Source organism: Pectinophora gossypiella, chromosome 27, assembly GCF_024362695.1.
Source record: "Pectinophora gossypiella chromosome 27, ilPecGoss1.1, whole genome shotgun sequence".
Lineage (NCBI taxonomy): Eukaryota > Metazoa > Arthropoda > Insecta > Lepidoptera > Gelechiidae > Pectinophora > Pectinophora gossypiella.
In genome coordinates, this window is record NC_065430.1 from 4,598,720 (window position 1) to 4,612,525 (window position 13,806).

The window sequence follows — 13,806 nt, forward strand, 5'->3', positions numbered from 1 at the left end:
TATATTGTTTTAAAATATTTATTACTCTAAGTATTTGCTACAAACAGGTTCCCATGTTGTCGCTTGAGATGCCTTCGCAGCGAATCCTTCGATTTGAACCGCCCTTCACAGTAGCTACAAGCAAACAACCTGGAGAAGACATCATTCATTATTCGTAGTCAAATCGAATTACTTAAAAAACTACTACTTACTTTTACTTTTTACCTTTACTTTTTTTTAATAGACATTGATGCTAATTCCTGCAGACGTTATCTAATTTTATTTTAAGTTATACTTGTCATTTTCTTATCCGCCAAAATGGAAAGGGACGGATGATTGACAGCTCTTAATTTTATAAAGAATGAGTAAAGGAATGAATAACCCGGCCGAATCAAAAAGGTCTCGCTGGTATGCAAACCGTTTGATGTGTGCTGTCAACATAATTCTATCGGATTATTAACCAATGAAAAATTTTGAGACGGTTGTTTTAGATTTGTGCCCAAAATTGACGTGTGTTCCACAACTTTTATGCTTGTCGATTACCCGTCCCTTTCCTTTTCGGCGGATAAGAAAATGACGGGTATAACTTAAAATTAAATTAGGAGGTATCTGCAGGAATCGGGGGCAATGTATTATAAATTGGGGTAGTCAGAGGTACTCCAATGAACTAAGTACCCACCTCACCGAGTTTTCTGTTAGTCTGTAATATACAGGGTGTCATAACAAAAACTTGTAAACTAATAAAAAAATAAAGTTTCCGAATTTTACAGGGTGTTAGTAGAAAAAAAAAGTCTACTTGGGCAGTTGTTTTTCTTGGTGCAAATTCTTGTCGGTGCAAATAACAGAAATTTAAAACAAAAATGACAAATAATTAGAAGCCCTCATTGTAAATCGAACAACGCGAAAAGTCGTTAAACTATTACGAAGTTTAACGACTGTTCGCGTTGTTCGATTTACATTGCGGCGCAGCATAAACTCTAAAATCTTATTACACATTTCCGACAAGATAAACCCCCCCAGTAGATTTTTTTTAGTTTCGTTACGATGTCACTTACACCCCGTATAGACAATGTGGTGCCACTAACCTGACGTCCTGATGTGTCCGTTCATGCCTCCTCTGGTCGCAGGAGGTAAAAAAACTCATCCCGCAATAAATACAAGAGTAATTACGTTCCTTTACATGAACACCTCTTATGTGCGTTCTCAAATTGACATCGCTAAGGAAGGATTTCCCGCACTGCGCACAATCACTTAACTGCCTCTTAGCCCCGTGCTCCTTTATCTTATGTTCATTCAACATATACGTGTAACGGAAAGTTTTATTGCAAAGAAGGCAGTAACGCTTGGCCTGGCTGGAATTATGCACTTTTCTCATGTGTTTTACTCTAGAATATGTGTTGGTGAAAGTATCAAGGCATATGGAACATTTTTTCTCTCTGTGTATGGAGTTCACGTGCATTCTGAGGCTCAAACGGTTGATGTAAGAAACGCCGCAGATTTCGCAAACGTGGTTCGTGTAGTGAGTGTTCATGTGAATCGATAATCTGAAGTAAGTGTTGAATTTCTGTTCGCACAACACGCAGTTGAAACCGTTTTCTAACCTGAAATCAATAAAATCACTACATAGTATAAAAGAAAGTCGCTTTTTCTGTCCCTATATCCCTATGTACGCTTAAACCTTTAAAACTACGCAACGGATTTTGATGCGTTTTTTTAATAGATAGAGTGATTTAAGAGGAAGGTTTATATGTATAATAACATCCATTAAATAGTGGAGAAATACTGTCATCTTTGAGGTTTTTAATGTGATGTCCTAAATAATTTAAATTTTTCCTCATCATTGCACCCGAGCGAAGCCGGGGCGGGTCGCTAGTCTCTTAAATAAACTCATCATCATCCTCCTGTGACGGCCTCTGTTGGACAGTTGTTGAGCTATGTGCTCACGATCCGAAGGTCACGGGTTCGATTCCCGGTGGGGACAAAATTAAATCACAAAAATCACTTTGTGATCCCTAGTTTGGTTAGGACATTACAGGCTGATCACCTGATTGTCCAAAAGTAAGATGATCCGTGCTTCGGAAGGCACGTTAAGCCGTTGGTCCCGGTTACTACTTACTGAAACAAATAAAAGTATAAGTAAGTAGTAGTGTAGTATTTGTTATGTTATGTTATGTTATAAAAGAGAAGGTGCAGGTCGTGTCGTATCAGGAGGTAAAAGAAGAAGGGAGGAATGGTGATTACTCCACCGACAAGAGCGCAGCTCTTAAATAAAGAGAGAGAGTGTGTGTGTGTGTAATCTTACCTGTAAGGTATTAACAAATGCTCCGAATCAGAAAACTCAACGTTATGCATTTCCATCAAATGTTTTCTCAACTCTGCCAAATCTTTGAGGGGTTGCGAACAATTCTTGCAAATTAAATTAGATATATCGACATTTTTGTACGACATTCCTTGCAATCTATTAATGCACATCTTCAAATACGAAGGGTTAGAGTGGCTTGTCGAATGCTCGCGTAACTCAGTAATGTTTAAATACGAGTTCTTGCAGTAGAAACAGCGGAATTTGGTCTTTAAAGACTCGAAGAGACATAGGTTAGAGTTGTTTATGAGTTTTAAAGAGTTTTCTTTCAAGTTGAGTTGTGTTAGAGATTTAATTCGCTTTCTTTTCTGCGTCTCTTTTTGCTCATCTGAAAAAGAAAGACTGTTGAAAGTCATTTATTTATTTAATAATTTATTGTACACAGGATTCCACCAACCCGCAGTGGAGCAGCGTGGTGGAGTATGCTCCATACCCCCTCCGGTTGATTGAGGGGAGGCCTCTACCCAGCAGTGGGACGTGTATAAGCTGTTTATGTTTTATGTATATACACAGGATAATTTATTGCACACAGGATTCCACCAACCCGCAGTGGAGCAGCGTGGTGGAGTATGCTCCATACCCCCTCCGGTTGATTGAGGGGAGGCCTGTGCTCAGCAGTGGGACGTGTATAAGCTGTTTATGTTTTATGTATATACACAGGATAATTTATTGCACACAGGATTCCATCAACCCGCAGTGGAGCAGCGTGGTGGAGTATGCTCCATACCCCCTCCGGTTGATTGAGGGGAGGCCTGTGCCCAGCAGTGGGACGTATATAGGCTGTTTATGTTTTATGTATATACACAGGATAACACAGAAACATAATATGACAACATTAGTACAGACAAAACGCACAACTTATTTCTAACAGAAATTTCTTCCTGTAGGCCTGTGAGTGAAAGATTAACGAGGAGATGGCAGATAGTGTGTACAAACATACAATAACACATACATAAAAATAAGCACAAGAAAAAAAAACAGTCAAAAGAAAAAACAGTCTATGGTGATTTAGCCAACGAAATCACCATAGACTGTTTTTTTTTTATGTACCATTGACATAAAAATATACCCGTATAACAGTAAGTATGAAACTGAAAAAAATTTAAATAAACACAAAAATTTTCATGAATCTGAATCATCCCCCTCAGTATTCGTTACGGTGTCACTAACACCCACACCTTCTTGTATAGCTACCTGTACGTACTTGGACGGGGTGTAAGTGACATCTTAACGAATACTGAGAGGGACGATTCAGCTCATTATTCTGAGTTTATTTATGTTAGTGAGATCTGTTTTCCGCATTCAGACTCTAAGATGGCCTATTATGCGTGTAATTGTTGACTACGTAAGCCAACCTATCTCTGTTGTTAACACCAACCAACCAACAACCTATGTCTATTAATAAACTGCCTATACGTCCCACTGCTGGGCACAGGCCTCCCCTCAATCAACCGGAGGGGGTATGGAGCATACTCCACCACGCTGCTCCACTGCGGGTTGGTGGAGGTCTCTATGTCTATTATTCTGAGTTAATATCAAGTGTAATTTTCCATCGCTAAAGAGGCCTGTACCCAGCAGCGGGACATATATACACTTTTTGTTACATAATTAATATTTTACCTTTATTAGCTTTAACAACTCCCTTGCTTTTACTAGTCAATGATATTCCCTTCTGTAGACTCTTTGGTACACTTTTCTTAAACAATTCATTTTCTTGTGATTTTACTATTGTATCATCTTCAGGCTCCATTTTAATTACGAACACATCACCTGAAAATTAATATCACTTAATAGTAATATTTATTGCACATAAATAAATATACAGGGTGTTGGTGACATTGTAATGAATACTTAGGGGGATACTGAGAGGACAAGTGGAATTTTCCGCAAATGTATGGAACAAAATAATTTTATTTCTCTCACTAGCTTGGAACTTAAAATACAATATCCCATAAAAAAACAAAAATTTTTACATATTAGAAGTTGCCTGAACTTAAAAAAAACACAATTACATTGAAATAATCACAGTATTATCATGATGTATTTAAATTACCATCATCATCACCATCTTCCTGCCATCCGATCTCACCACCGCTGTGATCATCAACCACTACGTCAGCTAAATCGTCATCAAAGTCACCAGTGATATGATCAATGAAGTCATCTTTGTAATCTATTAGTTTGGATAGGAGTTCTGTGCCTGAAAGTGGATAAAAAAAATAAAATTCATTATTAAAAATATCTTGTTCCTGGGGCAGTTTGCCTCATTTCTAGGGGCAAAGTTTGGTAATTCGGGCAAGGGTAGGATCGTTCCTGGGGCAAAGATTGCCTCATTTTTGGGGCAAAAATTGCCTAATTTTCGGGGCAAAAATTGTCATTTATGGGGCTAATATTAGGTCATTCATGGGGCAAATTTTGGTCACTCTAGGGGCAAAGGTTGCCTCATTTTTGGGGCAAAGTTTGCCTATTTCTTGGGGCAAAGGTTGGGTCATCCTTGGGGCAAATGTTGGTCATTCTAGTGGCAAAGGTTGCCTCAATTTTGGGGCAAAGGTTGGGTCATTCATAGGGCAAATGTTGGTCTTTTGGGGTTAATCAGAGTACATTTATAGAGAATAAAAAGTCATACCACTACAAACTCCATTACTGATGGTGTTCCTGCTTAAGGCCCGCTCCGCTTGCTCCACCTGTCTCCGGAAGGCAGTGGCATCTCTCAGCCGCACAATGCAGTCCTCGCAGATCAGACGTGAATGGTCTTCTTGGTATGATATCTGAAAAAATCAAGTCTTAAGATTTGTTTTTTCTTAGGTTGTGGCTTTGAACGGCTTGCACATTTGCCACAGACAAAGATGGAAAAATTAAGAGGAATAAAATGGAACGGAATTTAAAAAAGAAATAGGTTTGTATGTTATTCTTTTTTTTTGATATTTTTCTTTACTAGTTAAAGAGACGACCACGATGTACATAACCAAAGAGAATACATACATGGCATATACTTATTTGCGTAGCTTATTTGTATATAATTTTTAACTTTAACAATTTTTTTTTTCGAGACATTTGCTTACTGAAAAATTCTTTTAGAAAGCACGCTTACTACACAGACATCGAATTGATCTTCCAATATTATATTATAGACTTTGTACGGTATTTGTCAGACAACAAAACACTTACATTTAAATTAAAAGTATCCATTAACATTTCACAATATACCTCCTTCCTTCCTTCATATACATATTCGTTAGAAATGTCCTTATAACAAGCCTCTGAAAGGCAACATCGACAAACATTATTAGTTTTCATGTTTTCAGGCATATTTCAAAGCAATTTTACATAAGTTTCTAATTTAAAACTCAAATTATTGCACAAAATCCGATAAACAAAACATTGATTTCACATTCCTTGTCACTTTGGTTTTCTCAAAAGTTTTTGAACGAAATTTCGCTTTTTTAGCGGTTAGTGGAAAAGTAAAAAAAGATAGAATGCTTTTTAAAGTATGAAATATTGTCTTTTCTCTTTAATTCATATTGTCCCTAATTAAATAATAAAAGCGCATTGAGAATAAACGCGTTTCATTAGTAAAAAAAAACTATTAGACGAGGATAGACAAAACAATTTTGCTCGAGATAAAAAGAGATACCTATTACACGACGGTAATAATTTAATCAAGAACAAAGTTGAATTTAATGCCAAAGGAACTGCATTTTTTTTAAATCCTTATTATGGCAGTTTTAGGAAAAGTCTTTGCTTGTAAAACCGGTAAATATAAAAAAGAAAATGTCACAAAGCTCCGATTCTGCTTCGCATCTGCTTATATTTTCTTAATTCGATATAAATATTTGATATACATCAATACTTTAATGTGAAGTCCTAAGCTTATTTTTGTCAAAAACAGCAATGTACATAATTTTATTTGACAATAACGCAGCAACGCAGCATACTGTGTTTTTCTTATAGGAATAATTGTCCAACAATCAAATAATTTTGTTTGTGTTTTATCGTATTTTAAATGATTTTAATTAAAATATTAACAGAAAATAATTTCTAGATCAATACACATTCTTATAAAATGGATTCTACGACTAGAAACAGAATAAATAACAGTCAATTAGCCAATATATGTTGCTGTTGCTTGACCGATGGTTGTTACAAAAATATTTCGACAGATTATTACTTTTCCGGTTTAAAAGAAGTTTACGAGGACATGCTAAAGGATACCTTTAATCTGCAGGTTTGTATTTAAACGTACATCCGGCTTATAATCACGGGCGTGTCATAAAAAATCATCTGGAAGAAATTGCTGTGTACCAATAAGGCAATGGATTGTACTTGTTTTTCCATTTTCTGTTTTTAAAGTATTATTTCTTCTGTATTTTTTCCTAATGAAATAATGTAAATCTGAAAATTGAATACTAAAAAAGAAATTTTTCTTAAAAATACACTTCTCATCAAAAAAATCGAAACACTTCCGTTTTCATTGTTTCTGTCCGAATTTAACACAAAAAAGAATTCATACGATGAAAAAAAATACATAAATGTATAGCTGGCAGTTTGGCCATTACAGTAATAAGCGAAAATTCTAAATTCAAAATTAGAATTTCATTTGTTTATCTTATAAACGAAATGAATCACTGTTTTGAGACAAATGTGTGTTTAGGGTTGGAGTACATATAGCGTTTAAAAACTAAAAATTGGCGCCTATCCTTAAACTTTTTGTTTTTTATTTCAATACTGTGACTTTGGGACGTCTGAAAAAAGGTTTTTTTTCTAAAACGTATGGATACTTCGCCCACAGAAGCCGCCCAAGTTGTGGCATTGCTGGATTCTGGCCTTAGTCAGCGTGTTGTGGCTGCAAGACTGCATCTAAGCCTGTCATCTGTTCATAGAGTCTATAAACGTTATCGGGAGACTGGTTTGTTCACGCGCCGTTCAGGATCTGGCAGGAATCGGGTCACTTCTGAGCAAGATGATCGATTTATTGTAACAACTTCTTTAAGAAATCGACGCCTTAACGCTTTTCAACTGCAGCAGCGGCTTCGTGTTGTACGAAGGGTGGCTGTAAGTGACTCTACAATTAGAAGAAGGTTGAAGGATCGTGGACTGGTACCGCATAAGCCAGCAAATGGGCCGAAATTAACTGCAGACCATCGAAGAGCGCGCCTTAACTTTGCACGTGAGCACCTAAATTGGTCATACCTACAGTGGAGCAAAGTTCTCTTTTCTGATGAGTGTAAAATTATGCTGTATGGTAACGACGGAAGGAACAAGGTCTACAGAAGAGACGGAGAACGCTATGCACAATGCTGCATTGAAGAAAAGGTCAGCTATGGTGGCGGTTCGTGGACGGTTTGGGGAGGAATCAGCGCCGACGGTAAGACAGAGCTTGCTTTCGTGTCTGGGCCACGTCTGCCTGCACTAAACTGTCATCGGTACGTCGAAGAGTGTCTCGAGCCTCATGTGATGCCCTATGCACATTTTATTGGCAACGGCTTCATATTCATGCACGACAATGCTAGGGCTCACACCGCGGGCGTCGTACGAGATTATCTTAACGAAGTCGATATCTCTATTATGGAATGGCCAGCAAGAAGCCCGGACATGAATCCCATTGAACATCTGTGGGATGAATTAAAGAGACGAATTCGAGCAAGAGATCCTGCCCCAGAAACACTTAGCCAGCTGCAAGATGCAATCCAAGAGGAATGGGACAATATACCACAGCATGTGATCGTGACTCTCATCCGATCGATGAAGAACCGTATGGAAGCAGTAATTAGAGCTCGGGGAGGGAATACAAGTTATTAAATAAACGTTTTTTAGCTTTTTTTTTTCATTTACGTGTGTTGTTTTATCCATTTCCTTTATACTCCATACGGAATAAAAGTGACTCATTTAACAAAATACGAAACCTATGAAAAATTCATTTAAATTTAGAACATTAACATTAAGATTTGATAAGCTCATATTACTCACTATTAAACGACATTTAACATTTATTCCTAAATGTACACATTTTTCTGATAATCCTGACAAAACGTAAACTTGCAAGGTGTTTCGATTTTTTTGATGAGAAGTGTATTTTTCTTTCTTTTTTCACAGATAAATATAGAAAACAGAGTAGCAAGTCGGTTGATCTGTGATGATTGCATCAGGAAGCTCCGAGAGGCGAGTGCTTTCAAAGACATGGTGCTGCAGTCCCTCGAGACACTCGGCCAGTACATGGATAGACTGAAAAATGGTAAATAAAAAACCCTGACATCAGGTTGACGAGGTTGGTCATTGATCTCACAACCCACACATTTCTTGAATAAAAATAACAACTTTTGTTGAGTTACGGTTCAGGCTGGTAAGCATTAATTACAAAGTCTGTGGAAAATCTAAAATAATTACAAAAAATAATCAAATAAGATAATAAAAAATAAGAAAGAATAATATTAATTATTAACCTTTGTTATTACTTAAGTACCTACGTAGTTTAATGTGGATCCATAACTAGTTAAATAAATAATATATACCGGGTGTTAGTGATTCAGACCATGATTCTGACTCTCTGAACTCAAAATAATGAGCTGAATCATCCTCTTCAGTAATCGTTAAGCTGTCACTTACACCCCATACAAGTTATTACTTCATCACCAGCCCATTAACGTCCCCATTGCTGGGGCATGGGCCTCTCCTATGGATGGATAGGGAGATCGGGCCTTAAACCACCACACGGGCCCAGTGCGGATTGGTGGTTACTAACGACTGTTAATGCAGCCGGGACCAACGGCTTAACGTGCCTTCCGAAGCACGGAAGAGCTCGAGATGAAAACTTTTTTTTTGTGGTCACCCATCCTATGACGGGCCTTTGCGAAAGTTGCTTAACTTCAACAATCGCAGACCGAGCGCGTTTACCGCTGCGCCACTGAGCTCCTCAAACAAATTATTACTTAACTACAAGTACACCCCATACAAGTTATTACTTAAAATAAAATAAAAACTTACATACCTACTTATTTTCATTTATACAATACCTCTCTTCTTCTAATCCTTTTATCCTCTGTTGGAATGTAGTAGGCGTGATATTTTGTTTTTTCTTTTTTTTTTACTATATTCCGATTTAAAATTGAGTATGTAAGCTAATTAAAGATTTATTCCAAACTTTATGCTGTTAAACAAGAAATAAACATATTTTTTTAATATTTAAAATATAATGAGACTATTTTAAGTTTACGCGGTTATTATCATAATTAAAGCACATAATAACGGGTTCTTACCGCGTTTAAATGTGGATATGAGACTCCCGATATTTCGACACTGTTGCAAGTGCCATGATCACGGGATGACCGATGAGATTGGAGTGGAGTAGGTAGATCCATGTCTCAGTCCTCAGAGTCTCATATCCCCATTGAAACGAGGTAAGAACCCGTTAATGGCCCCGATTCCTGCAGACACCGCCTAATTTTATTTTAAGTTATATCCGTCATTTTCATATCCGTCGAAAAGGAAAGGGACTCTTAATTTTAGGAAGAATGAGTAAATGAATGAATAACCCGGGCGAATCAAAAGGTACCTCGCTGGTATGCAATCCGTTTGACGTGCTGTCTACTTAACTGTGACGGGTTATTAACGGATGTAAAATTTTTAGACGGTTGGTTTAGATTTGTGCTTAAAATTGACGTGTGTTCCATTAATTTTATGCTTGTCGATTACCCGTCCCTTTCCTTTTCGGCGGATAAGAAAATGACAGATATAACTTAAAATAAAATTAGATGGTATTTACAGGAATTAGCACCATTATGTACTTTAATTATAATGAGACTATTTTCTCCTTTCAGAAACAAAAATGGAGGAACTTCCGGAACCCGAAATAAAATCAGAAGAAATAAAAGTAGAAAAGCTTCAAGTTGTGGGGACAGACGTGAGGTGTGATGATCAGAATTATGATAATGATGCAAATGACACCAGTATGGATGATGATGGTGAGTTTAGTTCATCACAGAGCAAATCTTTTATTTTTCTTTTTTTTTATGGTCAGAAACATTAATAGATTTATTTTTGTTTCAAACTAGTCAAATCAGTTACTTTTTACTAAACATCAAAACATAGAATTACTATGGAATTTGTATGAAAAGCAACCTGTGGCGTCATAGAAAAACGCGATAAAATGTCGGACTTATTATTACTTTTTTTTTAATAGAAAAAAGAAAATTTTTTGTTAGTTTTCAGATCTGTCTTTATTTACTATATTACTATGTGTGATGTTATATTATGTTCTCGTTTTAGCGTTTTTTAAATAAGAGTAATTTTTGTATTTTTTTTTTGTTTAGTAAAAAAAGAATTACAAGAAGTTTTTTATATTTACAGAAGCCTTAGCCAATATAAAATCAGAGTTAAACAGAACAGACAAAGTAATTTTGTCAGCCAAAAGACGAAGGAAACAGTTACGAGAGAGAAATGTAAGAAAAAGGGCGAAAATCAAGGAAAATGGCGGACCAGGTAAACATTTTTGTTTTTAAAAGTTTGTTTATTTGGGCTATGCAAATGCCTTCCTTTCATTCATCCTTCCACCCTTCACGGATTTCAGCAAACTGCCACAAACAAATCTGTCCTGTATCCAGATCGTCGCGCCATTTTGTCTTTTTCGTTTTTATGTTTTATTTTTCTCTATCTTTACTTACAGACAATTTTTATTTATTGAATATAAGTGATGCATAAAAAAAGAGTCAAATACACAAAAAAGAGTCTAGTACATATGTGCATAAATAAAGGCATGCTCGTAATCAAAGCCATTTCTTTTTCAGGAGATATAAAAGACAAAAGCAAAACAGAAAAAGACTGGCTAAAAATCGCAGAGCGGCGCGGCAACGGACCTCTTTTGAGAGAAAACTCTCTAAAACTCCTTGCTAACTCCACTATATGTGTATTTCAATGGAACAAGAGCAGATATCGCTGTTTTTGCTGCAAAGAACCATTCTCAGACATGAACCTTCTAAGAGAACACACACACTCGCAACACTCACTCGAAAACATTGAGAAAAAGATCATTGTACAACAAAATCGCTTAGTCAAAGTCGAAATTTCAGTTCTTTATTGCAAAATTTGCGGAAATCAAATGGATAATTTGACTAATTTAAGAAATCATTTACGAAGCCACAATATAAAGTTTGAATTAGACGAAGATTTGCTAGTGCCTTTTAAGATTGGAGTTGGCAACTTGCAGTGTCAGATATGCGCGCAAAACTTCACAATGTTCAGGTTATTAAATATGCACATGAACAAGCACTATCAGAAACAAGTCTGCCATATTTGTGGCGCGGGATTTTCGAATTTAGTTTTTTTAAATTTGCACAAAACAAGATCGCATCGGCCGTTGGCCTGCAAGGAGTGTGACTTAGTTTTTAAAAATAAAATCGACAAAAAAGACCACGACGTGAAAGTTCACAATTTAAAAATAGAAAAGAAATTAAGGTTTCCCTGTCCATACTGCCAAGATAGATTTTCCCAAGAGAATTTTCGCGTTCAACATCTAGTCGAAAAACATGGGATGTTGCGGCCTGAACACAAATGTGGAATGTGTTCAAAAGTGTTCATTACGAAAAGTTTGTGCAATAATCATGTGAAAAATGTGCATTTGAAGGAGAAAAATCACGAATGCGACGTGTGCCATCATTTTTTTTACACAAAATCCGACGTTTCGAGGCACAGAGTCACCCATACTGGCGAAAAATTATCCTGTTCTTTGTGCAATAATCTATTTGCTTCGAAAGACTCTTTGCGGCGACACATGAAACGAACTCACGTTGGGTCTCAATGACTTCACAAAATAACTATTTTTCTAAGGACATACTGTTGTTTTACTTTAATCACGCCTGAAAACGCTGTTTGGGTAGGCAGAGTAGATACCCAATGGCCCCAATTCCTGCAGACACCTCCTAATTTTATTTTAAGTTATACCTGTCATTTTCTTATCCGCCGAAAGGAAAGGGACGGATGATTGTCAACAAGTTAATTTTAAAACGAATGAATAACCCGGGCGAATAAAATAGGTGAGATCGCTGGTATTGTATTTCGTTTGACGTGCTGTCCACTTAACTCTGTCGGGTTATTGGCTGATGTAAAATTTTTAGACGGTTGTTTTAGATTTCTGCTTAAAATCGACGTGTATTCCATTAATTTTATGCCTGTCGATTACCCGTCCCTTTCTTTTCCAATGGATAAGAAAATGACAAGTATCATTTAAAATAAAATTAGATGGCGTCTGCAGGAATTAGCATCATTGTACTACTTATCGATAGTAAAGTTAACCTTGAAAAAAAAACATCTTAAAAGAAATCAAAGACATACAGATACACATCTTAAAAAACAAAATAATATACAATGTGTTAAATAATAATAAAATACCTACTTAACTAATTGTAGGTTGATATTCGGATCAGGGTTAAAATTTGCGCATAAAAAAGTAAGTGCGCAATGCAAACAAATGTCAAATAGCAATATTGCTTTTTTAGATGAAAATTGCTTTGGTGTGGCCATTTTAACCCCTCAGATACGTTAAAATGTTGCTTTTCATTATTTTGATAGTAACTAGTAATTACATTCTTTTTGATTACATTCTCTTTGGCAATCATTGACAAGACAGTTATTTTAAAAATATTGCGGTTGAAATAATAAATATCATAATGTTTAAAGATTCAAAGCATGTAGAGCTACCCCAAGCAAATGCGTGTGACGATAATGATAGTATAAAACGGGTTCGCCCTGCTATGAAACATGTTTCAGGTAAGTTTAGTTTTAAGTAGACAATTCCATAACAAGAAACAAACAACAAGAAACATTAACTTAATGCATCTAAAGATTCGCATGTTGCTCGGAAGCAACACACGTTGCTTGGATGCAACACATATTGCTCGGATGTGTAATATAATATTAATAGTATTTATATTTCTTAGATGAATTGCTTCGATGTGGCCATTTTAACCCCCTTGATTATAAATCATCGACGTTCCAGAATTCGCCGACATATTAAGCAAAGACTTCGACGTTCTGCCTCTGTTTGAACGCACTGTATTTGAGCAAACGTATCTGACGCACTATTCTATGAAGAACAACAAGTATTTAAGATGTCGCTGGCATAAGTTTAGATTCACTTATAATGAAAAGGACACTGTACCATTTGAGTTCCCTACTTCCAGGTAAATCAGCAGCCTGTAGATAGATAGATAAAGTATTTCATCATTCCATTAACGTCCCCACTGCTGGGGCACGGGCCTTCCCTATGGATGGATAGGGAGATCGGGCCTTAAACCATCACGCGGGCCCAGTGCGGATTGATGGTTATTAACGACTGCTAATGCAGCCGGGACCAACGGCTTAACGTGCCTTCCGAAGCACGGAGGAGCTCGAGATGAAAATGATGGAGTGTCAACGCCCGAAGGACGTAGTAAGTAACTCTGACGGGTAATCAGTTCGCGACAAAACACTTCAGAACA

General features: G+C 36.6%; 2 protein-coding genes across 2 annotated transcripts; one reads left to right on the forward strand and one right to left on the reverse strand.

Moving 5' to 3' along the window:
• LOC126378963 (zinc finger protein 14-like) lies at positions 1–5,463 on the reverse strand. The gene is made up of 7 exons (XM_050027516.1): positions 5,430–5,463; positions 4,965–5,106; positions 4,392–4,538; positions 3,959–4,108; positions 2,282–2,666; positions 1,065–1,580; positions 1–129 (listed from the first exon to the last, which is right to left on the reverse strand). Exons 4-7 carry the CDS (start codon positions 4,086–4,088, stop codon positions 27–29), a joined length of 1,134 nt encoding a protein of 377 aa, XP_049883473.1. The 5' UTR covers positions 4,089–4,108; positions 4,392–4,538; positions 4,965–5,106; positions 5,430–5,463; the 3' UTR covers positions 1–26.
• Positions 5,464–6,298: 835 nt separating this feature from the next.
• Positions 6,299–12,161, forward strand: LOC126378884 (zinc finger protein 41-like). Its single transcript, XM_050027376.1, has 5 exons — positions 6,299–6,563; positions 8,432–8,570; positions 10,153–10,296; positions 10,682–10,813; positions 11,119–12,161. Exons 1-5 carry the CDS (start codon positions 6,402–6,404, stop codon positions 12,129–12,131), a joined length of 1,590 nt encoding a protein of 529 aa, XP_049883333.1. The 5' UTR covers positions 6,299–6,401; the 3' UTR covers positions 12,132–12,161.
• The last annotated feature ends 1,645 nt before the right edge of the window (positions 12,162–13,806 follow it).

Coding starts and splice junctions, on each gene's coding strand:
- LOC126378963 (XM_050027516.1), bottom strand. CDS start 4,088: ATGGAGCCTGAAGATGATACAATAGTAAAATCACAAGAAAATGAATTG. Junction 2,667..3,958: donor AGTTGTTAAAGCTAATAAAG/GTAAAATATTAA, acceptor TTTCTTTTTCAG/ATGAGCAAAAAGAGACGCAG. Junction 130..1,064: donor CGGACACATCAGGACGTCAG/GTTAGTGGCACC, acceptor TGTCTTCTCCAG/GTTGTTTGCTTGTAGCTACT.
- LOC126378884 (XM_050027376.1), top strand. CDS start 6,402: ATGGATTCTACGACTAGAAACAGAATAAATAACAGTCAATTAGCCAAT. Junction 8,571..10,152: donor CATGGATAGACTGAAAAATG/GTAAATAAAAAA, acceptor TTCTCCTTTCAG/AAACAAAAATGGAGGAACTT. Junction 10,814..11,118: donor CAAGGAAAATGGCGGACCAG/GTAAACATTTTT, acceptor TTTCTTTTTCAG/GAGATATAAAAGACAAAAGC.